Source organism: Emys orbicularis, chromosome 3, assembly GCF_028017835.1.
Source record: "Emys orbicularis isolate rEmyOrb1 chromosome 3, rEmyOrb1.hap1, whole genome shotgun sequence".
Classification (NCBI taxonomy): Eukaryota; Metazoa; Chordata; order Testudines; family Emydidae; genus Emys; species Emys orbicularis.
This window is the reverse complement of record NC_088685.1, coordinates 57,633,164-57,659,174: the sequence shown is the minus strand read 5'-3', so window position 1 is coordinate 57,659,174 and position 26,011 is coordinate 57,633,164. Positions and strand designations below refer to the sequence as shown.

The 26,011-nt window shown below is 44.5% G+C and overlaps 1 protein-coding gene across 2 annotated transcripts in view; it reads left to right on the top strand.

Moving 5' to 3' along the window:
* LMBRD1 (LMBR1 domain containing 1) overlaps positions 1-26,011 on the top strand; it is a 258,648-nt gene that overhangs the window by 75,863 nt on the left and 156,774 nt on the right. For both annotated transcript variants that reach the window (XM_065400966.1, XM_065400965.1), the window contains exon 6: positions 4,459-4,547. In XM_065400966.1, the coding sequence (XP_065257038.1) occupies positions 4,459-4,547 (89 nt within the window). The remainder of the gene's footprint in view (positions 1-4,458; positions 4,548-26,011) is intronic.

Below are 26,011 nucleotides of genomic sequence, written 5' to 3'. Positions count from 1 at the left end.
TGGTAAGCAGGGCTTTTCTCGTAATTGGCAGCCCCTTTTGTCCTGCTCCTCCTCCTTTTATAGCTTTGGCACAAGGCGGGAGTCTTTTGTCTCTTTGGGCCCCCACCCCTCTTCTAAAGGTAAAAGTACCAGATATAAGATGGATTTCATTATCAGATGACATGTCACTGTAAGACCCCTAGACTCCATTCCCCATGGGCTGGCCTACACATACACAGGAAGGCTTTCAAGTAACTAAGGCCATTTACAACTGATGGTTTCTGGAGCACCCTTAATGGCCTTCACTTAATATGTTTACATCAGTGATGCAATTTTTTTATTCTCCTAACTCCAGATATAGAAATAATACATGCAAACAAATAGGATGAACACACTTAGTAGATTACAAGCTTTCTAATGACATCATACAAGGGGTATTTAGCATAAAGCATATTCCAGTTATGTCATATTCATAAGCATATTTCCATAAAGTATATGAAGTGCAACATCACACTATGAACCACCACAGTCTAAGCATATTGTTGATCGTATTAGCCTTTTGGCCACAGTGTCTCATTGAAAGCTGGTGTTCGACCAGTTATTCTCCACAACTCCCAAATCTGTCAGTCACTGCTTCCCAGGATAATCCCCCATCTAGTAAGTGCGGCCTACGTTCCTAGTACTTGGCTATATTTGTTTACATTTAGCCGTATTAAAATGCATATTGTGTGCACCCAGTATATGAAGCAATCCAGATTACTTTGAATCCGTATTCTGTCCTCTTATTTCCTACTCCCCCAATTTTTGTGCTCTTCAAACTTTCAGTGATTATTGTTTTCTTCCAGGTCATTTATAAAAATGTTCAATAGTGTAGGACCAAGAACCAGTCCCTTATGGGACGTGTTTAGAAACATCCATTTTATAGTTACATTCTGAGACCTATCCATTAGCCAGTTTTAATTGCTATGTGCTATATTAATTTTAGATCATTCTAGTCTTTAATCAAAATGTTGTATGGTGCCAAGTCAGACATCTGAAAGATGAATTTAGGCCTGTCATCTAGCCCTCCTTTCATTCCAGGACCAACACAGAGCACCTCCAGTGCCATAAGGGATGAAGTCCCTCATGCAAACCTGTGAACTTCGATCTTTCTCCTTTGTCTGAGCCACCAGCTTCTTGGCAAGATCTCATGCAAGAACCTCTCCAGTTATTGCTGTGGTGTTACTACAAGCTTTTCTAAAGGACCTCTTAGAAGCTTCAGGACAAATTATGTCTACACTGACTTAACCTACAGACTCATAAGGCATACCTTCAACCTTGGCACTGACACCATTCCAGCGTTGGCATCCTCAACCAGCCCATATCTCAGCCTATGCTACAAAGACACTGGCTCTCCTGTCACCTCTTCCTAACCATCATATAGAGCAGCCTGACAAGGATGACTGGAAAGATAGGCACCCTGGAAAACCCATAAGTCTCCCTGGAGAACATCAGAGCTGCTGTCTTGCCAGAGGACCAGATTGGGCCTTCTTCAGTGTCCGAGTACACAGTTTCAAGAGCTCTTAGAGGATAACAGACCCTAGATGTTGATAGGGTTGGAAGACTCCAGGGCAGGGATCACTGTGTTTTCATATCCTGTAGTCACATCCAAAATAGGAGCTAGCTCTCCCTCATGGTTCTATTTTCTGCTAGGGACAGCCCATCTCTAAATGTATAGACAGGATAAACCCACTAGCAGCTAAGGGCCACTAGTTTTTAACGCCGCATCCTGTAGCCAACATTATAGGTGTCTCTCAGAAGAGTGAGAGGGAATAGTCACCTTCTGCCATCTGTCATCCTCCCCTCCCCCCCCCCCCCCCCCCCCATGGACAGGGAGGAATGGAAGTTGGACATAATTGGAAGAAGAGCATATTCATTTGACTCTCTTAGTATCAGGATACCCAATTACATGACTATAATATCCTACTCCAGTCATGCCTTTTGGGATGCCATCTCATGCCATGGATTCCATTCCAGAGAAGTAAAAGGAAGCACCAAAGACCCTAGTGATGAGGGTCATATCCAGGCCAAGCATTTGCTAAGAGCTGCCTGTGATTCTTTTGACTCAAGTGACCTAATTATGGCCACGGAGGGGGAGGGCTTACCAAGATATTTCTAGGTAGGCTTTTCTGGCTTTACATCAGAATCACAGGACAAGATTGAAGATCTTCACTTTGAGAGCATTAGCCTCTTCAGTGAGAGAGCAGTAAAGGCATCAAGGCCTGGATCTTTGGATCTGACACAGATCTCATCCACATATCCCTCTGCTTCTGACATCAGAGGCAAACACACTCAACGCCAGGAGTTCCAACCTCAGAAGTGATAGCAGAGTCTTAAGTCTGCTGCTGGAGAAAGACCCCCAACAACATAGGGGCAAGATTCCTTGATGCTACACATTAGTCCTCTACATCTGCTTGCTAGCAGGGTCTTATTGGGTCTCATGCTCTTACCTGTCTTGGAGTGGAATTGCATAATTCTTCCACTATTAGATTGGGATCTGATTACAATGCTCTGTCAGCTGCTTATCACCATGCAGATCTGACAGAAACCTGTGTCCAGTGATCTACAGTGACCAACAACCTTTTTGCAACAAGTATGTCGATTAGCAAATGGAACAAAGCATCAAAGAAAATAGACAATGTGCATATTTAGACTCATTTAATCTTGCACTTCACTACAAGCTAATATAGATGGGCTTACCTCATGAGCTACTGGAATAGAACATACCCAACTTAAATTCTTTTGGTAAGCCCTGGAGCTCTGGGGACCCAGCCTGGTCTTCATTTTACTTCCAGAATGCACCTCCTAGTCAGTTTTTCTCTCTCTCAAGGACTCCCTTTTCTCAAAGCCCCGCCATTCTGGTGTGCCTGAGCCTAACTACCGAATTGCCTTTATTACAAAGCCTAACTGAAGTCTTACCTTTGCCTCAGACTTTTATTCTTCCCCATCCCCTCCCCAGTTTACTAGCCAGGCTATCTGAGAGCAACCCTGTGAAGGTTGCTCTGACTTTCAGTCACTAGTCTTATGCCTGGGGGAATGTGCTGAAACTCTCTGCTTTCTCTAACATTGTTTATATCATCTCAGAAATCTGTACATAAAACAAACCTTGGAGTACAGATCTATAATCACCCCTGAGCATCCCCCACAATTGCCAAAATGGCTTTTAGAACTTTTTGGGCAGCTCCCAAAATCACACTTAATAGTTTGTGTTCCAAAAATATCTGGTCTTATTCCGGTTATAAGCAAATTCCTTCTGGTTTAACCATATTGTTTAAAACTGAAATAGTTAACTACAAGTAATCTCAGGTTGTATTTTTCTTGGCCCCTAGAAAAGGATACAGTTAATTTAAGATGAACTTGCAAAAGGGTGCCTTTTTATTTACTTTTCTCAGAATTATTTTCCTTTTTATGTGCCTATTTTTGCAGTAACTATTCCAAGTTGTTGCACAGTAAACAGTTGCACTCTAGAACAATCAGTGTAATATTAGTGTCTAGATGGTTGATGGTTGGGGTGGAGAAGACTATTTGCTGTGTGCTTTGTTTAAAAAAAAATTAATCAATAGCTCAAAACTTTCCACACACTATATCAGTTTTATTTTTTTAGGTGAGGAGGTGGTCTCTGTTCACCGTTGGTGCAAATGCACAGCATGTGTTGGGAACAATAATGGAGGTTGGAATCACACTATGCTTGAATTTCTTATGAGACCTCATGGTGTCAGAAAACATGTTCTTGGACCATGGGGTCAGCATAAATGATATAGCATGAGACTTTATAACTGCAAGAATAAAATGGAAACAGATGGCCTTTTTAGAAAAAACTAGTTTATTTCAAACATGTTGAGTGACTATATTTGTACAAATTAGTGTATTGGATATTCAAATTGGGCCAAAATGTATTATGAAGATAAGTATTTTAGCTTAACAAGCATTTTCTACAGCAGTATAAAAAAAGTGCAAGTTAATGCCGTCCAACACTGAATGGATAACTGAAATGCTTAAGTCCCCGCTCTCAACTGTGCAGTTGGTCAGTGCTGCTGCATCTGATAACATGCCCTCCATTATTTTCGATGTACGAAGAACCCAGAGCTGTACACTGAAAATAAGATAGCTATCCTAAACAGGTAGTTTAACTGAAGAGAGCACTATTATACTCCTTATAACTTGCAGGCAGAATATTTGCAACATTGGAAACTGATTTATACAAAAGCATAGCTAGTATGAAGGGATATAAACTAAAACGAAAAATTGGTCTGGAAGAAAATCATTCTTTTTGTGTGTGTGTATATATAATTCAGCTTGATGTAGGAGATTTTTTTTTCTTCAGGGGTAGATTGATTCCCCTTAAAATATTTCTTTTAAGTGGCAGTCTATTGCAGTTCTGAAGTTTTAATGACTATTAAAAATTTTAAAAAGTGTTAACTTTTTTTTTCTTGTTTATAGTGCCTTCGTTCCGTTGGATGTTCCCCAGAAGAGAAATTCCACTGAGTGGGAGAAAGTGAAATTCCTGTTTGAGGAACTTGGAAGTAGTCGTAAGTTCTTTCAGGAATTGTGTGTTTGAACTTGGCATTAAACAGTTCATTATACTTTTTACCTTAATAATGCGAAGTGGCATCTGAATAAGAAAAATAGTATGTGCTTCCTTGTAAGGAATAGAATTTGTTTGAATTCAGTTATTAATTGAAAGGTAAAATGTTTTTAACATAAGAATTGCCATACTGGATCAGACCTGTGGTCCAGCTAGTCCAGTATTGTCTCCATCAGTGACCAGCACCAGATGCCTCAGAGGAAGTTGCAAAAAACTTGCTCCCATAATGGTGTTATCCTAATCCTTAATAGTTAGAGACCAGCTTAAACTCTGACTCATGAGGTTTTTACCCTTTCCAAAAACTATTTTTACCATTAACTGTTATCTCTCTAGACATCCTTGTTACCCATGTAAAGGTCCCATCTTTTCTTTGGATCTTACTAAGAGGAAAACTATAAGCGCGTCTGACGAAGTGGGTATTCACCCACGAAAGCTTATGCTCCAATACATCTGTTAGTCTATAAGGTGCCACAGGACTCTTTGTTCCTTTTTACAGATCCAGACTAACACGGCTACCCCTCTGTTATAAGTGTTTAAGATATTAAATTACACAGGGAATGTATATAGTCTTAACATCGCACAGAATTATAACCAAATATTTGAAAAATCTTGCCCTATTGGGGTATGAAACTGGAGTTCTTTGTATCTTTTGCACTAGATGACGTCACACATGTTTTGCAGAATAGGGAGGTGATATTCCTTTCAGTGCTCTAGTTATGTGATGTCAGCTTTGCACATCAAGTTTGCTGGATGGGGACCAGTTCTATTAGCTTACCTCAAATACAAGTGTAGAAGTCTGCTTGAGTTGCCTCCCCTCCACTGGAGAACGCAGTCAAGGGATGTTGAGGAGGAGGAACAGGGGTTTGTATAAGGAGTGGGAGAGACTGTCGACTTGGGACAGTCTTCCCTTACATTTTTAGAAGCTTAGTAATTGTGATGGATGCCCTAAGACCAGTGAAGTTCAGTACAACTAGTAATGACCTGGATACCAAAGATGAATGATTAATAAAAATAACAGCTTACAGTTTGTCTCTTTTTAATACTATGGTGATGGGCGATATAGGAAAAACGTAAAATTGAATAGGGTTGAAGGTCTCTAAAAGTGTATTTTAACACAGGTAAAAGTCAGCATAGTTGTGGTGCTTACTGGAGAGTGGAAAAAAATTAAACTACTCATAAAATTCTAAATTGTTAAATACACCAAACTTTTTCTTAAGTAATTTGGAGAAGACAATGAAGATTTCTGGCCAACACTAAGCCATAGTCAAAAGATGCTGGGATATATTCAAAACAGAATAATTCTGAGAAAAATACATGAACTGATATGACCGAGGCACTAAATGTCTTTTTGCTAGTGTGTATTTGCAAGTTTTTACCACCACAAAATGTGTATATCAAGACTAAGAGTTCCTGGATACTGTTCCTTTGTCTGATTTTTTTTTTTAAGATAATGGCAAAATTCCTATTGTTACTTCAGTGGGGCCAGGATTTCATCTGTCTGTTTTCAAGGCCCTTCCTGGTCTATTGCCATGATACTTATCAACTCTTACAGGAGTTGTCATATCCACAGCATTTATGTGGTGTGCCACAGATGCCAGCATTCATCACCCATTTGTTACACTTTGAAACAGCACCTTGATGCTTGTGCCCTTGCTACCTCTCACACATGGGTAGATTTCCCCATAAACAGCCACAAAAACACTTCACATCATTCATATCCCTCCTTAAATCACTGCTTTTGTTATGCTTTTGAAACACTTAAGCAATGGTCTCAGCACACCAGCTGTCTATCATGCTGACAATATATTATCTCATTTTGTTTTCCTTTACTCGCTTGTCTCTATAACCACCTAATGTCCTGTCTTACGCTTGAGATAAGATCTTTGGAGCAGGGACTGTCTCTTTGTGTATTTGAACAGTGCCAAACATAATGGGTTCTGGGGCTAGTAGGGGCTAGCACTGTGCAAATAATGTTTTCTAATAATCAAGGAGAAACTGAGCAGCCATATCTGCAATTCATACTGTCCTATATCTGGCAGAATATGACTGAAGTTATAAAATGTGTAATAGCCTGCATGGTGGCTTGAAACTAAGGATGTAGTTTCAGATGGATAGCAAACTAGTAAAAACAGTTTCCGGTTACACACTGATTCAATAGATAAGTGTCATGGGTTTGACAATATTTGTCATAACTTAAAGAATCTATACTCTGACTACAGAGCTAGTTTAGCTGAATATAAACTTTTGGCAAAAGAATGTTGGGGGAAAAAAATATCTCCTGGGCTGGAGTTTGTTCAGTAAACGAGTACTCTGAAAGGGATGTTGTCAACTTAAATACTGCTTTCTGAAAATGTTGTGCCTACTATTGCTCTAAGTAATATCTAATATTTAACTGAAATTAGTGAAAATCTTTCCGGTTTACTTTTTCTGCTGTACAATCCAGTTCTCCTTAGAGTGCTTTCTCATGTCCGTTCAACTTCAGTGTGTGTGCTCACCACATGCACTGGTGCCGGAAGCTTTTTCCCTCAGCAATATCTGTAGGGGACCAGCTCCAGCGCCCCTTGGAGTTGCACGCATATGCCATGGTGTATAGGGCACTGCCGGCTCCGCCCAACCCACAGTTCCTTCTTGCTGCCAGTGACCATGCTGGAACTGTTGCTGCTTCAGCTGGCGCTGTTGCTTTCTTGTTCATATGAACTTGTTAATTCTTGTATGATAGTGTATGTAGTTTTCTATTAGTGTTAGTAAATCCCTTAGCTATAGTTAGAGACTTTGTAGGTCCCAAACGGGACTTTGTCTCGGGATGGGCCATGCCCTGGTCCCCAGGCTTTAAGCCCTGTGATTGCTGCAAGAGGCCCATGCCCATTAGTGATCCACACAGCAGCTGTCTGCGTTGCTTGGGTGAAGGGCACGTTAGTGAAAAGTGCAAAATTTGCAAGTCCTTCAAGCCAAGGACTAAGAAGGAGCAAGATATTTGCTTAAGAGCAATCCTTATGGAGTTGGCCCTCACCCCGGCACCAGAGCAACGCTCCGACTCCGCGCCGAGCACTGTGACCTCGGTACGCAGCACCCCACCAGGACCGTCCACTGGCCGTCCACAATCCCCATCAGTGGCTCCGACCAAGAAGGCGGCATGGGCTCAATCTCCAACTTCCCGCAAGGGAAAGGATAATACTGGGTGTGAGCCAGGTCCCAGGCTGGGTATCTCTTCACCCCTGTCGGGATCTTCGGCCCAAGCTCTGGTTGAGCAGGGTAACCTAGCCCAATGCCCGCCAGCCACCCCGGATAGTGGCAGGGGCCTCTGCCAGCTCCAGGTACTGTCCTCACCAGAGGCCCTGCAGGTGGTACAGATCATGTCCCTCCCGGTGCCGCCCACACTGGCTCCTGCGGTTCCCCGTTGACAGGGTAAACCTGCGTTCGGACCAGTGTGGTCCCCACCTCAGCGGCACCGTTCCCCGTCATGGGGGACGTCCCACCAGCGCTCGCCCTTCCGTAGCCGCCACGCCTCTGACTGTGAAAGGCAGATGCAGCACGGCCTCATTCGGTTCCCAGATATTGGGCACTGGCAGAGAGGCTTTAGGTGCAGCTTGCCGGTGACCAGGCGCAAACCTCTGGAAGCACATGCCCCCCCCACCTGCCCCCAGCCAGGAGTACTGGCCCCAGCACCCAGTATCTCCAAGACCATAGTACCGCTTCAGGGACCCGTCAAGCAATTGATGCTACCATTCCTCTCCCAGTCCCACTCCTCATCCTGGTACCATTTGTCAAGCGCTAGACCTAGATTGCCGGCTCCAGGCTGTCGCAGATCCGTCAAGCGCCACCGGTCCCCAAGACCCCGTTCCAGATCAGACTCCAGGCGGAGTGACTGGCATTGGTCGGGGTAGAGCGGTGGTACCCATGGAACCTGGGGCGGGGGGGGGTTTCACCCAGGCCTTCCCCTTGATGCTCGGAGCCTCAGAGACCAACGGCCTCTCTCTCCAGCCCTCCTCCGGTGCACGGAACCTCAGGTGCAAGGACCCTGCAGGTCCAACAGGGAGTAGGGGAGCAAGCCACTGGGCCACCATTGGTTGTGGAGGACCCTACGGCATGGGCATCCTTGTCACCAGGCGAGACTATAATGGGGCCCCCTCCCCTGGTTCCTCTGGATGATGCTAAAGTGAACCAGGAACTACTGAAGAGGATCACTGCCAACCTGGGCCTTCAGGTGGAGGAGTTAAAGGAGTCCTGAGACTCTCCTTTGATGTCCTCTGCTCCACAGCACTGGCCAGGGTGACTTTGCCCCTTCATGAGGGGGTCTCAAAGATCACTAATACCCTGTGGCAAACTCCCTCCTATTCCCTCCATCTTTAAGAGGGCTGAGCACAAGTACTTTGTGCCATCCAAAGGCCACGAGTACCTGTACACCCACCCTGCTCCCAACTCCTAGTGGTAGAGGCAGTTAACCACAGGGAGCAACAAGGTCAACCCAGAGCTACCCCTAAGAATAAAGGACTCGAAGAGACTAGCCTTGTTTGGGCGTAAGGTTTATTCGTCCTCTAGTTTCCAGTTGAGGGTGGCCAACCATCAGACTCTCCTGGGATGCTGTGACTTTAAGGAGGAGTTCTGGGCAATCATAGAGGAGGGCATGACTGCAGCCACGGTGACGCTCCAGGCAGCGTTGGATGTGGCGGACATCCCCGCCCAAACCCTGGCCTCAGCCGTTGCTATGCACTGGGTATCCTGGCTGTTCCTCTCTGGCTTGTCCACGGAGGCTCAGCAGTCGATGTAAGACCTCCCTTCGATGGGCAAGCCCTGTTTGTGGAACAGATGGACAATAAGCTCCATGCCTCAAGAACTCCTGCACAACTCTTAAAATGTTGGGTATGTATGTTCCTGGCCCTCCCTGCAAGCGGTTCAAGCCACAGCAGCCTCAGGGCCAGGGGAGCCACCCTCGCCAGGAGCCTCCCCATAAGAAATCCGTAGGCTACAAGCGGTATCATAGCCACCAGCCTTCGCAGGCTTATCAGTCGAGCTCAGCCCGCAATAAGTAGGTGGGCAAGTGCTCATTTGGAGCGTGTGCCTGAGGGCGACCTACTGGACTGTTCCAGGATCCTTCCTTTCCTATTTTTGCCAACTGCCTTTCTCCTTTTCTCCCTGCATGGGCATCTATAATGTCGGACCGATGGGTCTTCAGTACAGTGGCGCGGGGTTACACCCTTCAGTTGCTTTCTGCCCCTCCTTCCTACCTCCCCTTCCTGTCCCTCTTCAGGGACACTTCTCACGAGAGTCTCTTCGTGCAGGAGGTAGAGGGTTTACTGCAGCTAGGTGTGGTGGAGGTCGTTCCTCCAGAGTACTGGAACAAGGGGTTCTATTCTTGTTACTTTTCAATCCCAAAGGCCAAGAGTAGTCTGCAACCTATCCTGGACCTGCGAGACTTGAACCGCTTCATAGCGAAGCTGAAGTTCTGCATGATGGTCCCTTGGCCTCCATCATCCCCCACCCCCCAGATCCAGGAGAATGGTACGCCGCCCTCGATCTGAAAGATGTGTACTTTCACATCACCATGTTTGAGGGATGCAGATGCGTCCTCCGGTTTACGGTAAATCCCAACCACTATCAGTTTAAACAAATTAATCACACATTTAAACAATAATACCATTTATTTAAATATTTTTGGATGTTTTCTACATTTTCAGATATATTGATTTCAGTTACAACACAGAATACAAAGTGTACAGTGCTTACTTTCTATTTATTTTTTATTACAAATATTTGCACTGTTAAAAAAAAAAAAAAAAAAAAAAGTAGTTTTCAATTCCCCATTATAATTACTATTGTGCAATCTCTTTATCATGACAGTTGAACTTACAAATGTAGAATTATGTACAAAAAAATTACTGCATTCAAAAAAACTTAAGAGCCTAAAAGTCCACTCGGTCCTACTTCAGCTAATCGCTCAGACAAACAAGTTTGGTTACAATTTGCAGGAGATAATGCTCCCTGCTTATTGTTTACAATGTCACCTGAAAGTGAGAACATGGCATTCTCATGGCACCATTGTAGCCGGCATCTCAAGATATTTACCTGCCAGATGCACTGAAGATTCATGTGTCCCTTCATGCTTCAACACCATTCCAGAGGACGTGTGTATATGGTTATGATGGGTTCTGCTCAATAATGATCCAAAGCAGAGTGGACCGACACATGTTCATTTGCATTATTTGAGTCAGATGCCACCAGCAAAAGGTTGATTTTCCTTTTTGGTGGTTCGGGTTCTGTAGTTTCTGCATCTGAGTGTTGCTCTTTTAAGATTTCTGAATGCATGCTCCACACCTCGTCCCTCTCAGATTTTAGACGGCACTTCAGATTCTTAAAACTTGGGTTAAGTGCTGTAGCTATTTTTAGGAATTTCATATTGGTACCCTGTTTGCGTTTTGTCAAATCTGCTGTGAAAGTGTTCTTAAAAAGAACAGTGTGCTGGGTCATCATCTGAGACTGCTATAACATGAAATATATGGCAGAATGCAGGTAAAATAGAGCAGGAGACATACATTTTTCCCCAAAGGAGTTCAGTCACATTTAATTAAACCATCCTTTTTTTAAGGAGCATCATCAGTATGGAAGCATGTCCTCTGGAATGGTGGCCGAAGCATGAAGGGTCACATGAATGTTTAGCATATCTGGCAAGTAAATACGAATGCCTGTTCTCACTTTCTGGTGACGTAAATAAGAAGCAGGCAGCAGTATCTCCCATAAGTGTAAACAAACTTATTTGTCTTAGCGATTGGCTGAACAAGAAATAGGACTCTGTGGACTTGTAGGCTCTAAAGTTTTACCAAAAAAAAAAAAAAAAAATCTACATTTATAAATTAAACTTTCATGATAGAGATTGCACTATAGTACTTGCATGAGGTGAGTTGGAAAATGCTATTTCTTTTATCATTTTTACAGTGCAAATATTTGTCATCAAAAATAATATAAAGTGAGCACTGTACACTGTATTGTTGTAATAGAAATCAGTATATTTGAAAGGGTCAAAACATCCAAAATATTTAATTTCAATTGATATTGTATTGTTTAATAGTGCAATTAATCACTATTAATTTTTCAATCGCGAATAATTTTTTTGAGCTAACTGCGATTGAGAGCCCTAATGAAAACATTTGTCATAATTGGTGGCTTCCTTCAGATAATGGTATTGATCCATTACAAAATGGAAATGGTAAAACTATCAATAACACAGGGCCAAAGTGTTAAATATTTTCCATTCTCTATTTGGGGAAGAAATAAATGATGTAGTCTCATCATAAGGTGATAGCACTCTTTCCATTCCACAAGTATCTCTGGAAACGTTAAAAAGAAGCTACTAAAATTAAACATTTTTAAATCAACAGGACCAGATAATTTTGCATGCAAGTGTTTTGTAAGAGCTGGCTGAGGAGCTTGCTGGCCCACTAATTTTGATTTTTTTCAATAAGTCTCTGACCACTATGGGAGTTCCAGAAGACTGGAAGAATGCTAATGTTGTGCCAATTTTTAAAAAGGGTAAACAGGATAAACCGGGTAATTATAGGCCTGTCCGCCTGACATTGACTCCATGCAAGATAATGGCGCGACTGATACAGGACTCAGTTAACAAAGAATTAAAGGAGGGTAATGTAACTAATGCAAATCAACATGGGTTTAAGGAATATAGTTTGGCAGTATCTAACTTGACATTTTATTTTGATGAGATTACAAATTTGGTTGGTAAAGGTAACATTATTTGATGTAATATACTTGGACTTCTGTAATGGGTTTGACTTCGCACCCCCTGGCTTTTTGATTGAAAACTAGAATATAAAGCTAATTTGGCATACATTAAATGATTAAAAACAGGCTAACTCATAGGTCTGAAATGTAGTTGTAAATAAGAAATAGACATTGAGCAGCTGTGTTTCCAGTGGGTCCCACATGGATTGATTCTTGGCCTTACACTTATCAGTGGTTTGGAAGATAACTTAAGTTTGCAAATGAACCAAAAATGGGAAAAGTGATTAAATAATGAAGAGGGCAGGTCATGTATTCACAGTAATCTGGATCACTTGGTAAACAGGAGGCAAGTAGATAACACTGGTCTACAATTTTTGAGAAGTCGTCTGCTTCAGTGATCAAATGTGGTATTTATTATGTATTTTGATGTGCTGAATTCAAATATGACAATTAAAACAACTGATTGGCTACTGTTTCTAAGATATTTAAGTTTTTACATTTTATGTCTATGTATATTGTGTAGATGATAGAGTTTTAATCATAAATTGTAAACCTAGGTCTTTTCATGTGTTTATGGTTGCTTTACATGATAATATTTCACCTGTCCTGTTTATGCAACACTTTAAAAATCAGCAAAAGGGTGTTATAAATAAAATTTATTATGAAACAAAAGGCAAAAAACTATTATGTACATAGTTTAGTCCTATTCAGTGTCTACTCGGCGCTTCTTGGCTTGTCTCTTGTATTCATTAAATGGAGCATCTCTTGTCACTGTCCAGCAATAGTCTGCAAGCATTGATGGGCTCCATTTGCCCTGATAGCGTTTCTCCATTGTTGCAATGTCCTGGTGAAATCGCTCGCCGTGCTCGTCGCTCACTGCTCCGCAGTTCGGTGGAAAAAAATCTAGATGAGAGTGCAAAAAATGTATCTTTAGTGACATGTTGCAACCAAGGCTTTTGTATGCCTTGAGGAGGTTTTCCACCAACAACCTGTAGTTGTCGGCCTTGTTGTTTCCGAGAAAATTTATTGCCACTAACTGCAAGGCTTTCCAGGCCGTCTTTTCCTTGCCACGCAGTGCATGGTCAAATGCATCATCTCGAAGAAGTTCACGAATCTGAGGACCAACAAAGACACCTTCCTTTATCTTAGCTTCACTTAACCTTGGAAATTTTCCACGGAGGTACTTGAAAGCTGCTTGTGTTTTGTCAATGGCCTTGACAAAGTTCTTCATCAGACCCAGCTTGATGTGTAAGAGTGGTAACAAAATCTTCAGCATCCACCACTTGTTGAATCAAGGAACACTTTTCCTCCCAGGCTCCAATGACTGTCGGAGTGGCCAATCTTTCTTGACGTAGTGGGAATCTCTTGCACGACTATCCCATTCGCAGAGAAAACAGCAGTACTTTGTGTATCCAGTCTGCAGACCAAGCAACCGTCAAATCGCCACAAAGCTGCCACTGATGTTGGTCATAGTTTATGCACCTCAAAAGTTGTTTCATTTTGTCCTAGGTTTCCTTCATATGGACTGCATGACCAACTGGAATTGATGGCAAAACATTGCCATTATGCAGTAAAACAGCTTTAAGACTCGTCTTCGATGAATCAATGAACAGTCTCCACTCATCTGGATCGTGAACGATGTTGAGGGCTGCCATCACACCATCGATGTTGTTGCAGGCTACAAGATCACCTTCCATGAAGAAGAATGGGACAAGATCCTTTTGACGGTCACGGAACATGGAAACCCTAACATCACCTGCCAGGAGATTCCACTGCTGTAGTCTGGAGCCCAACAGCTCTGCCTTACTCTTGGGTAGTTCCAAATCCCTGACCAGGTCATTCAGTTCACCTTGTGTTATGAGGTGTGGTTCAGAGAAGGAGGATGGGAGAAAATGTGGGTCCTGTGACATTGATGGTTCAGGACCAGAAGTTTCATCCTCTTCCTCTTCCTCATCTGACTCAAGTGAGAGTGATTCTGGTGCATCAGGAACCGGCAGTCCTCCTCCGTGGGGTACTGGGCATATAGCGGATGGAATGTTTGGATAATGCACAGTCCACTTTTTCTTCTTTGACACACCTTTCCCAACATGCAGAGGTAACAATTGCTGGTATGATCTGTTGGCTCTCTCCAAATCATTGGCACTGCAAAAGGCATAGATTTCCTTTTCCTGTTCAAGCACTGGCGAAGATTTGTTGCACAAGTGTTGCAGCATATGTGTGGGGCCCACCTCTTGTCCTGATCTCCAATTTTGCAGCCAAAATAAAGGTGATAGGCTTTCTTAACCATAGTGGTTATACTGCGCTTTTGTGATGCAAAAGTCACTTCACCACAAACATAGCAGAAGTTATCTGCACTGTTCACACAAGTACGAGGCATCTCTGCTCACTTTGGCTAAACAGAAATGTGTCCTTTTGCAAAATCAAACACTGACAAATAAGAGAGCACAACACTGTATGATTTCTAGAGCTGATATAGGGCAATTTGTTCAGCAGAGTGATGTAAGCTTCGTTATGATTGCATCATCCATGACTTCTAGGAATAACATGATGCAATTCATATCATGTATGACGCAATACCAGCTTCAGATGGCATCATTCATTGTTTTGCCTAAAAAGCAAGTACTGGCCAAACCCAGTCATAGATTTATTCCTAGATCCAGTCAAAGATGTATTTTAGTCATTTCTGGTTTAAATTGAGATCCCTTCCCTTTATAACTCACTTATCCTCCGCCATTCCCAAGTCAAGGGTCGTATATACTGACCCAATAGCATATCTTGAAAACTAGAGCCAATCAACAATTTTAAGCATCATTTTCGTTCTCAGTGACCCAGAATTAGTAAAGTTTGACTACATTTATTTCAGAAGCATTTTGGCTGTAGAGCAGTGTAATAGGCATTTTTATACAGTTAAATGTAAACATCTAGGAACAAAGAATGTTGGCTATACTTACAGGATGGGGGACTAACTTAGGAAGCAGTGATTAGAAGATGATTTGAGGGTCATAGTGGATAATCTGCTGAAGACAAGCTCCCAGTGAGATACTTGGATGCATAAATGGGAATCTTGAGTAGGAATAGAAAGGTAAAATAATGTGTCATATTTAGCATAGATCCAATCACTGCTGGAATATTGTCCAGGTTTGGTGCCCCCAGTTCCAGAAGGATATTGATAAATTTTAGGGGTTCAGATAAGAGCCGTAAGAATTATTAAAGGATTATAAGACACACCTTATAGTGATAGCATCAAAGCAGTCAGTCTCTTTAGTTTAACAGAGAGGATTAAGGGGTGATTTGATTATAGTGTAAGTATCTACATGGGGAACAAATATTTAATAATGGTCTCTTCAATCTAGCAGAGACCGGTATAACCCTATCTAATGGCAGGAAATTGAAGGTAGACAAATTCAGACTGAAAATAAGGCATACATTGGAACACTTTATCCAGGGTCGTTGTGGAATTTCCATCACTGGCAATATTTAAATCCAGTTTGGATGTTTTTTCTAAAATATATGCTCTAGGAGTTGTTTTAGGGAAACTATGGCTTGTGTTATTCAGGAGGTCAGACTAGATGATCACAATAGTCCATTCTGGCCTTGGAATCTTTGAATCTGAAAAAAGGAAATGTACTGGCTCTACTCATCACACTCATTCTTTTATGGGTACAATGCAACCGGTGTTGACAATATGGAAACTTGCTTTGCACATTTTCTTTACTCTGGTCCACACTAACCCCCCACTTCGAACTAAGGTACGCAAATTCAGCTACGTTAATAACGTAGCTGAATTCGAAGTACCTTAGTCCGAACTTACCGCGGGTCCAGACGCGGCAGGCAGGCTCCCCCGTCGATGCCGCGTACTCCTCTCACCGAGCTGGAGTACCGGCGTTGACAGCGAGCACTTCCGGGATCGATCCCAGAAGATTGATTGCCTGCCGCCGAACCAGGAAGTAAGTGTAGGACCTGCCCTTTGTACTGAATTCAAAATCCTCAAACTGGTCACAACACACAACAAATGTTTCCAGGGAGAGCGATAAATTAACAGTAGTACTTAGAGGTACGTCCATTGTAGCCCGGATGCTGGTCTGTTTGAACTGCTGAAGCACAGTGTTAAAAAGTTGTGCCATGAAATCTGTCTTCAGTTGTTCCATTTTCTTCTGATAGAAGCTGCATGTAAATGAGTATCAGGAGTCTGATTTGTATTTTTTTTATGCATCTTCCAATGCTTGTTGAATATTGTGATTGTTTTGACACAGTGCCTTACAGTAGAATTGGTACGACTACACCATTGCATATCTGGCAGACTTTTGAAAGTCATCAGTCTCTGACTAGTGTTAATATTTACATGATGGGAAACTATTTTCCGGAAGATGTCAATTCAGAGCAGAAAGAGTATAGTCACTGCATAACCTCCCCAAAATTACTACATCTGAGCAGCTGTTAACACCATTGACTCCAAGTAAATTTAGGGAATATATTGTACAAGTAGAGATTTTCCATGATAGATGGGCCTGCAGACAAACAACCAGCCATATTACTAGCATTATCATGCAATTGTCCACGGCAGTTAGACATATCCAAACCTAGGTTATTTATCATAGCCACCACAGCTTTGCCCAGTTTTGCACCTGTGGTTCTTAAAAGGTTGTAACAATGAATCACTCAATTATTTGTCCCTCTGAATTGAGGAATCAGAATATGAATGTGATTTGGTCTACATGCACTGCATGAGGTAACGAATCAACAATTAGAGAAATTGTTGGCATGCTGTAATTCTCCTGCTTTGGTATTTTTAATTTTCTTTCTTACCAAGTCAATTAATGTGTTATACGTAGTTGGGGACAGATAGGAGGGTTTATTTCTGTCCAGATTTAGCCAGGTAGTCAGCCAGAGATGGATGAAACTGTGACATTCACTCTAGAATCCCCAGTCACTAAATCGTTCTTCTGAAAAAGCTTTTTTTCCAGTAGATTAAATACTAACAGGCTAAGCGCTAAATATTTCTTGTAGATGGAGAGCAAATAAGCCAATATTACTCAACAACTTCGTCAAAGATGGAAAGTTCTTTAGCAAACTTTTTTCTCGCCCCTGCAATTGCCCAAAAGTCAGGAAGTTTTCTACATCTGTGTTTCTACAGAAAGCCAAACCTTTAGGAACCCAGGTCTGCCTGTTCATCTAGTTTTCTCCACAGTGCAGGATCTGTAGAAACTTGGTCAGTGGTAGATATTTCTTTTTGCATAGCTTTGAAAGCAGCAACACACTGCTATATTTCTGCAGCCTTTTCTCCTGCTTTCAAATTTTCAACATCACCAGCAGGGCCGGCTTTAGGCACTGCAAGGCCCGATTTGAAAGAGCTGCCACTGAAGACGACAGCGGGACTTCGGCGGCAGCTCTCTTGGCTGCCGGTGCCTTCAGCGGCACGTCGGCGGAGGGTCCTTAGGGACGGCACGGGGCCCGATTCGGGGGAATTGGGTGAATCACCCTAAGGCCAGCTCTGATCACCAGCTCCAGTCAGGCTGCATTATTCCTCCCCACCCCCACCCCCCCCGAGCCACTTCACAACTCTTTTGTAGGGGCTTTTCTGGATTTAAAACAGACTAATTAAACTTCTGATTATTTTCTAATAAAGCAGCTTCTTTTAAACAATAGTTGGTGTACGAAACCATGATTTGTAAATTAGCATATCAGAAGTAGTTAGAATATGTCTTTCAATGACAATGCGAGCAAGCATGTGGTGGTACATATGTTAATTTAAATATTCATGTTGAAGTTCAAGTGCACCGTTGTATGTCTAAAAATAAATGATGTGTCAAGTACACTCAAACCATCTGTAGTGGGTTAGCAGTGGTCCCTGCTCTTCTGGGTCAGCGGGAGGCCACTCCGCCTCATCACATCACTGTGGGTCGCCCACAGTTAAGGAATTAGCTGGGGAATACACAGCCTGTGGCTCTGGCCTGCAGTCCAGGCAGAGCAGCAGTCAGAGTCTCTAGCCTGCAGTCAGGGCAGAGTAGCCAACATTTATGGGCCTGGGCCCTCAGTCAGTATGGGGCAGTAAGGAGTCTGTGGCTTGGGCTTTTACTCAGGGCCGAGCAAAAAAAAAAAAAAAAGAAAAGAAAAAGGGTTGGGCGTCCTAGCTCTGGTGGATGGCTGCCAAATGCAGGCTCCTTGGCCTACGGGGGGGGGACTGTCACTCCAGGGGCGGGGTGGCAGGGTATAGGGGTACATGGGCCCTCCCAACTCCACCGCATCCCAGCCTAGGACCCTAACAGTGGTGGAGTATTCCACCACTGGGTCAGTAGGGAATCCAGCCGCAACACGCTGATTATGTCTCTGGCAGAAATGCAGCCAGAGTAGGGTTGGCTGCCCCAGGCCACTTCCTGGCCTCCCCTCGGGGTATACTTGCATCTCTGGGGTGTCTTCTGACTCCTTAGGGTAGGTAGCTAGTGGCAATCCCAGTGACTTCTCAGTGCCTTGGTCAGCAGGCAGCCCTGGCCAGTCCTCAGGTTGGTGGGGGTCCACTGCAGTCTCCTATCTCAGGAGCGGGCAGCAGGCGTCTGTCGTCTTTGGTGGCTGCAGCCCAACTGAGTTCCTTGATCCATCCTTTATACTTCCTGTTCTGCCCCCTGACTTCTGGTGGAGGGGTGAGCATGGCCTGACTCTACCCACCAGGGTTCAGAGTGTGGTCCCTTCCCCTCTGCCTCAGTGGGAGGCCACTCTGCCTCATCACACCATCTTATAAGAAGGGTGTGGTATCAAGAGTTAGTAAATAAAAATGTAAAATTGTGAACTATATTTCCCGCTCTTGCAGAGGTGTATACAGAATACATGTGTTTTTTGGGCCCTTTAAATAAAAAAAAGAAGAAATATCTACAGTCATAATTATGGAGCCCCTAGTCTTCTGGGGGGCTTGGGTTCCATGGGCCCATCCTTTAACAGGGCCCTGCTTGCTGGCTAGGAAGGAAGAGATTTCATTTTTATAGTTTGTCTTGGGGGGTGGTTTTCAAATATATGGCTCCTTCAGCATCAGAATGAGTACCATGATTGATGGATAAAGTTCAGCTCCAAGCTCATCTGCGCCCATGGTAATGTTCAACTTGAGGTGGACAGTTGCAGAGAATTTCTCTAACTAGATAGGTTTGTTAAATGTTTTTTTTTCTCTCCTGATCTGAGACCAGAAGGGGGAGATGGTTATAAAATTCATTTATTTGGGGTAGAGTTGTATCTGAGCAAAATAGGTTTATTTAAAATAAATTCAAATTAGTGTTAATTGAAATAAAAATAAACACTTTCATGTTTAAATGTATGTGGTGCATGGCCCTTAGACAGTCTTTAACTTTATGACCTTGAGGAAAAAAAATCTCTGGGTGAAATTAAATGTTGAATCTTCTCAGTATTAAATGTTAGCTTGGCAGTACCCAAGGTTCTTCATCGAGTCGTGTCCCTGTGGGTGCCCCACTCTAGGTGTCGGTGCCTCCCTGCGCTGGAGATCGGAGATTTCTCGCAGCAGAACTTGGCAGGGGGAAGGGCGCGCACAGGAGTCGTCTCATGTAGCCATTAGCACCTCCTGTAGCATGCGCTTCCCCGACTATCCCCTCAGTTCCTTCTCAACTGTCCTCGGCGGCAGACGGAGCTCCACGCAGTGCTCTCTTTCTTCCCCCCCCCCCCCGAAAGTATACAAGTTACTTAGGAACTTCTTTTTAGTCTATACTTAGTTACATTGTTTAGTTAGTTTCCTTAGTTCCTCTTAGAAGTTTTTCTAAAAAAAAAAAAAAAACAGGGAAAAGAGAAGAACGAAGAAGGCTTCTTAACTCCCCATTTGGGAACAGTTTCTACAGTTTACCTTTACAATTAACTCCCACCCTTCTCTCTCGAGAGGCGGGAGAGGCTTAACTGCAGTCATGCCGGGCTCAACAGGATTTAAAAAGTGTGACTCCTGCCGTGAACTGATGCCGGTCTCTGATGGCCACACATCTTGCATTCGCTGTCTGGGAGAAACTCATATCTCCCAGAAATGTGCACATTGCACCAACTTAACATCAAAGGCAAGACGTGACAGGGATCTCTGCTTGAAAATGCTTCTGCTGGAGAAATCCCTCCAACCTCCGCAAGAGACGTCCTCCGGGGAGTCTCACAGACAGAGATCCCTGAGCTCTGATAAGGCTCCGACTTCCAAAACTGTCAGGAAGCGAGCCTCGACCTCTCCAGCAAGGGTCTCTCAGTAAAAGAGCGCTTCCCCAGCGAGGTCTTTACCCTCAGTGCTCCATTCATCCAGAGTGAGCACTTACGAGGCACCGGGCTCCTCCGGCACCATCCCTCAGCGGACTCCTGCTGAGCCCCAACATGCGGCACCGGAGTTGAGACGTCAAGTCTCCATGGCACCGACTACCCCGGTGCAGAGCACGGCACAGGCAGCGGCACCACCGTCAATGCTGCCGTCACCAGCACCGACCTGAGACTTGATGCCAGCTAGCAAGCCAAACCTGGCACTGGTCAGCACTCCAACGGTCGACCGCAACCCCAAGGCGGGACCAGCGCAACTCCTGCATCCTGCTGACATAGCAGTTTCTTCGGCATCGCGGTCACCACTGCTCAGCACTGAACACTCCCCGAGCTACATAACACGGTACCATCCTTCATCTCCTGCACCACCCTCCAGGCATAGTGGCGAGGAAGGAGATATGCAGGACACCCGCTTGTCCTCTCAACGTTCATCCCGATCACAAATGAGACCTACGTGGAATTCTGTGAAGCCGAAGCCTCATCCCTCAGAGCATTCACAGCCCTGGTATGCACAGCACTGGCCTTACCCATTACTACCTTACCCCATGCAATGGCCACAATGGGGTCCTTGGCCCACATACCAGAACCCCTATTCTGGTCCCCCTTCCCCAGCAACAAGAGGTTCCAGAGTACACCTATCATTACCACACAGAGAAATCTCTGACCCCCCCTGAGACAGAGATAGTATCTCTTCCTCTTCTATCTCAGGCAGACCTGGATGATTCACCACCTGCCCCACACTCCTCTTCTGCACCAGACGAAGCGGTGACGCCGTCTACCCCTATGACAGCAGATGACCTTAAACAGTTCCAAGAACTCTTCAAAAGAGGAGCAAACAGCCAAGAAATTGCCTTACATGAGGTGCAGGAGAAACCACATGAGTTGTTAAAAATCTTACTGACATCATTGACCAAGATTGCCCTCCCCATGGATGAGGCTATAATAGAGCCTGCGGAGGTAGTATGGCAAACGCCAACAAAAGGGCTGACAAGAAATACTTTGTTCCAGCCAAAGGCATGGAATTTTTGTTTTCACACCCTCAAGCCTGCTCTGTGGTTATAGAGGCTGCTAATCAACACAGTAAACAGCCTCATTTCCACTCCTCACTGCAAGATAAAGAACACAACAGACTGGACCTCTTTGGGTGGAAAGTTTACTCGTCACCCACTCTTCTGCTTAGAGTTGCCAACCATTCTGCTCTACTAGAAAATTACGACTACTCTAACTATAGTAAAATACAAGAGCTTGTGGAGGACCTTCCTGAGCATAAACTTCCTCAACTCACTGCCGTTATCAACAAGGGTCAGTTAATAGCCCGCACAGCGCTGCAAGCCTCAATGGATATAGTGGACACAGCTGCCCGAACAACCGCAACAGCTGTGGTTATGAGAAGAACATCATGGTTGCAGGCTTCCGGAATCCCAAAAGAACTACCACTAAAAGTGGAGGGCCTCCCCTTCGATAGGCATAAACTATTCTCGTCGCAAACTGCCGACCTCCTCCGTACTATGAAGGCCTCCCAAGCAATGCTGCATACACTAGGCATATACCCACCGCCTGACAAACGCCCTCGCTTTACACCATACTAAAGGTCATGAGACACCTCGTTTAACCGTCCACAACCACGATACTTCACTCAGAACAGACCGAAACAACAGGCTCAGATGACGAGCTCCACAGAACCAGGCCTCGTCCACCTGTCCATCTACATCTAAGCCACAATTTTGAAGTCTTGGTCGAGGGGATGCACGACCTCCTCACATTTCTAGCGTTAACAGATACCCTATCCCACAATTTTGGTCATCTCCTATGCCCATTTTACCATGCCTGGGCTGCAACAACCACAGATCAATGGGTTTTGGAGATCATACAATCTGGCTACACCATTCCTTTCACAGCCATCCCCCCTTCCCTGTCCCTCTTTAGGGACCCCTCTCACAAGCACCTTCTGCAACAGGAAGTAGACCACCTCCTACTGCTGGGTGCTGTAGAACCAGTACCACATCAATACTGAGGGAGGGGTTTTTATTCCAAATATTTCCTGACAGAGAAGAAAGGAGGGGGATGGAGACCAATCTTAGATCTCCGAAAACTCAACAGGTTCGTACACAACCACAGGTTCAAAATGGTCACTCTGGCCACAATCCCAGCACTAGATACAGGGGATTGGTTTGCAGCCCTTGACCTCCAAGATGCATACTTCCATATTATGTACATCCTGCCCACAGAGGGTTCCTGAGGTTCACAGTAGGACCCAATCACTACCAATACAGGGTCCTTCCCTTCGGACTGTCTACTGCTCCCCGTGTATTCTCAAAAACGCTTGCGGCAGTAGCAGCACATTTACGATGCAATGGAGTCATAATCTTACCCTATTTGGATGATTGCCTTCTCAAGGGTGCCAACCAACAAGAAACGGCATGCATGCTGAAGACCACAGGCCTGTTTCACCAACTAAGTCTACAGATAAATGAAAAGAAATCCACCCTAAAACCAACCCAGCAATTGGAGTTTATTGGAGCCGACCTAGACTCCATACAAGCCAAGGCAATACTGCCAAACCACAGATTTACTACATTGACCAATCATTTCCATGGTGACCATCAGCCCACAAATTTCAGTGAGGACATGCCTTCAGATCCTGGGACATATGGCAGCTACGACTTTTGTAGTAAAGTATGCCAGACTCCATATGTGCTGTCTGCAGCACTGGTGAGCACGGTCTATGCACCCAGCAAACACTCTCTCAACAGACACGTGACACTGACACCAAGGGTTATCCTCTCCCTACAATGGTGGACACAGCCAGGGAACGTATGCTCTGGGATTCCCTTTCAACAAGACACCCCCCCCCCCCCATCAGTGATTATTACAACAGATGCCTCCCTGATAGGTTGGGGCGCCCACTTGGATCACCACAATGTGCAAGGCAAGTGGTCTGTGATGGAAACCGGACTACATATCCATCTCCTGAAACTCCGCGTGGTACGCAATGCATGCCGACACTTCCTCCCACTCATACGAGAAACCTCAATCTCTATTCTCACCGACAGTGTGGCATGCATGTTTTACATCAATCGCCAAGGAGGAGCCAGGTCTCACTCGCTATGTGTAGAAGCTGTGAATTTATGGAACTTCTGCATCTGCAACACTATAAACATCACAGCATCATACCTACCAGGGTGCCAAAACACTACAGCTGGCAACCTCAGCAGGCACTTCTCACAGGAACATGAGTGGGAAATCAACTACAGTGTTTTCGACACAATATTCCAAAAATGGGGTCACCCAGTAATTGACCTTTTCGCCTCAGCGACAAATCACAAATGTTCACTATTTTGCTCTAGGGCAGGCCGGGCACTGGGATCGTTAGGGGATGCCTTCCTCGTCCCATGGAATGTGTCACTGCTGTATGCCTTCCCACCGATCCCACTGATCCCACGGGTCATCTGCAAGATACGACTCGACAGAGCATACATCATTCTCGCTGTCCCCACATGGCCCAGACAGACTTGGTTTCCGTACCTCTCACGTCTAGCAGTCTGTGCCCCACAACCATTGCCTTTCCGGATGGACCTCCTGTCCCAGAACAAGGGCCTGATGCTCCATCCAGACCCAGCGAAACTTCATCTCAAAGCATGGCTCCTCTCTGGTTCCAACATGGGGAATTGAACTGTTTGGAGAAAGTAAAACAGGTATTACTAAATAGCCATCGCCTCACCACTAGAAATACTTACCGCCACAAGTGGAGAAGGTTCTCCCTTTGGTGTTAGCAAAAACAGCTGGACGCGACCATGGCGCCTCTATCTATGATCCTAGACTACCTACTGCAACTGAAGGAAATGGGGTTAGCCATAAGGTCTATTAAAGTACACCTCATTGCCATTACGGCCCTCCACAAACAGGTAGAAGGGGCTTCAATATTTGCTCACCTAATTACACGGCGCTTTCTAGCAGGTATACAGAACATGTACCCAGAAGTACGCCAACCTGCACCACCATGGGATCTCAATCTTGTGCTCAAATGTCTCAAGACCACCCTTCGAGCCTCTAGCAACCTGCTCGCTCCTTCATATGTCAATGAAGGTCACATTCCTAGTGGCAATCACGTCTGCCGGACGTGTCAGCGAAATAGGAGCATTGATGACTGAACCACCGTACACTGTATTTACCAAAGACAAAATCATGTTATGTCGTCACCCAAAATTCTTGACCAAAGTGGCTACAAATTTTCATATTAACCAAGCCATACACTTACCTGCCTTCTACTCCAAGCCATATAACGACTCTCGAGAAGCAACATTGCACATGCTGGATGTCAGACGGGCTGTAGCCTTCTACTTGGACAGAACTAAACCATTTCGCAAGTCACCAAGACTATTCGTGTTTACAGCAGAGTGCTCCAAGGGCTCTACAATATTGACCCAGAGACTCTCCAAATGGGTCTCTACCTGTATTCAAACTTGCTACCGCCTGCATCACAAAGAACCCCCCGTGGGCCTCAGATCCCACTCAGCGCGAGCCATGGCAACGTTGATTGCATTCTTGAACAATGTCCCCTTAATAGATATTTGTAGAGCTGTAACCTGGACATCGGAGCACACTTTTGCAAAGCATTACACTATCACCCAAGGCCTTGTTTCAGACTCTTATCATTGGCCTTACAGTGCTCTCATCACACACTTATACATAACTCCGAACTCCTACCACCCCTGGTGGGGTACTGTTCTACAAGCACCTGGAGTGGAGCACCCACAGGGACACCACTTGATGATGAAGACGACGACGAAGTTACTTATCTTGTGTAGTAACGATGGTTCTTCGAGATGTGTCCCCCTGTGGGTGCTCCACTACCCACCCTCCTCCCCTCTACTTCGGAGTTCACACAGCTGAGCTCTGCGGTAGAGAAGGAACAGAGGGGACGGTCGGGGGAGAGCGTGCTACAGGAGGTGCCAACGGCTGCACGAGATGACTCCTGTGCACGCCCTTCCCCCGGCCAATTACTGCTGCGAGAAATCTCCGATCTCCGGCGCAGGGACGCATCGACATCTAGAGTGGAGCACCCGCAGGGACACACATCTCAAAGAACCATCATTACTGCACAAGGTGAGTAATTTCTTAGGTGAATATTTCCATTTGTGTAACTATACCAGGAGGTTGCACCAATGTAACTAGACTGATTTTATTTATTTATTAAGTTGCCAAGCTGCAGGTTGTTTAGTAGATAAACCTTAGTCAGAAGAATCTTGTATGAGGATATCTTAAAACCACTAAAAACTGTAGCGCAATTTTTATTTAAAACTTCAAGAGTCCTTGCAAGATTCATGTGAGCAGTAAAGTGTGTCTTTGCATATGCAAGCATGAAATAACAAGTCGCTGAAGGTCAAAAATATGAAACCT